The following is a 631-nucleotide window of genomic DNA, read 5'->3' on the forward strand; positions in this document are numbered from 1 at the left end:
GAGGGGCTGGGCGTGTGGGAGGGGCGGGGTGCCTTCGGGGGGAGGGGCTGGCACGCAGATGAGGCCGGTCGTGTGGGTGGAGCATGTTATGCAGATCAGATGGGTGGAGCCCGGCGTGCAGCTGAGCCCAGCCCCCTCGGCCAGAGCCTGCCGCGCAGAATTGGCTGGAGCATGGGGGGGGGTGGTGGTGGTGGGTACGACGGGGCGGAGCCTTCTATGCAGATGAAGGGGAGGGCGTGTCCCGCGGTGGGCGGGGCGTACGGGAGGCTGTCGGGCGCGGTGCAGAGGTGCAGCGGGGCCGAGCCCTCGGCGCTCAGCACGTTGGGGTCGGCCCCGAAGGCCAGGAGCAGGCGGGTGCATTCGGGGCGGGGGGCGGCCACGCTGTCGTGGAGGGGGGCCCGGCCCCCCACCACCGCGTCCACCTCCGCTCCCCGGAGCACGAGGTGCCGGGCACAGTCGCCGTAGCCTCGGCCGGCGGCGATGCGCAGGGCCGAGGTCTGCTGCCGGCGGGGGCTCAGCACCCACAGCCCTGTCGGATGGGGAGGTGTCAGCCGGGGGCTGCCCTAGGTTTGCCAACTCAGCAACCCACCCACCCCTCACCCTCCATCGGGCCCCCCCACCCCCGTGTAGC

General features: G+C 73.9%; 1 protein-coding gene across 1 annotated transcript in view; it reads right to left on the reverse strand.

Annotated features, from left to right (window-relative positions):
* ASB16 (ankyrin repeat and SOCS box containing 16) overlaps positions 1-631 on the reverse strand; it is a 3724-nt gene that overhangs the window by 2633 nt on the left and 460 nt on the right. Inside the window, exon 2 of the mRNA XM_010561454.1 lies at positions 262-529. Within this exon, the coding sequence (XP_010559756.1) occupies positions 262-529 (268 nt within the window). The remainder of the gene's footprint in view (positions 1-261; positions 530-631) is intronic.

Source organism: Haliaeetus leucocephalus, unplaced genomic scaffold (genome assembly GCF_000737465.1).
Source record: "Haliaeetus leucocephalus isolate CR32 unplaced genomic scaffold, Haliaeetus_leucocephalus-4.0 Scaffold144, whole genome shotgun sequence".
Lineage (NCBI taxonomy): Eukaryota > Metazoa > Chordata > Aves > Accipitriformes > Accipitridae > Haliaeetus > Haliaeetus leucocephalus.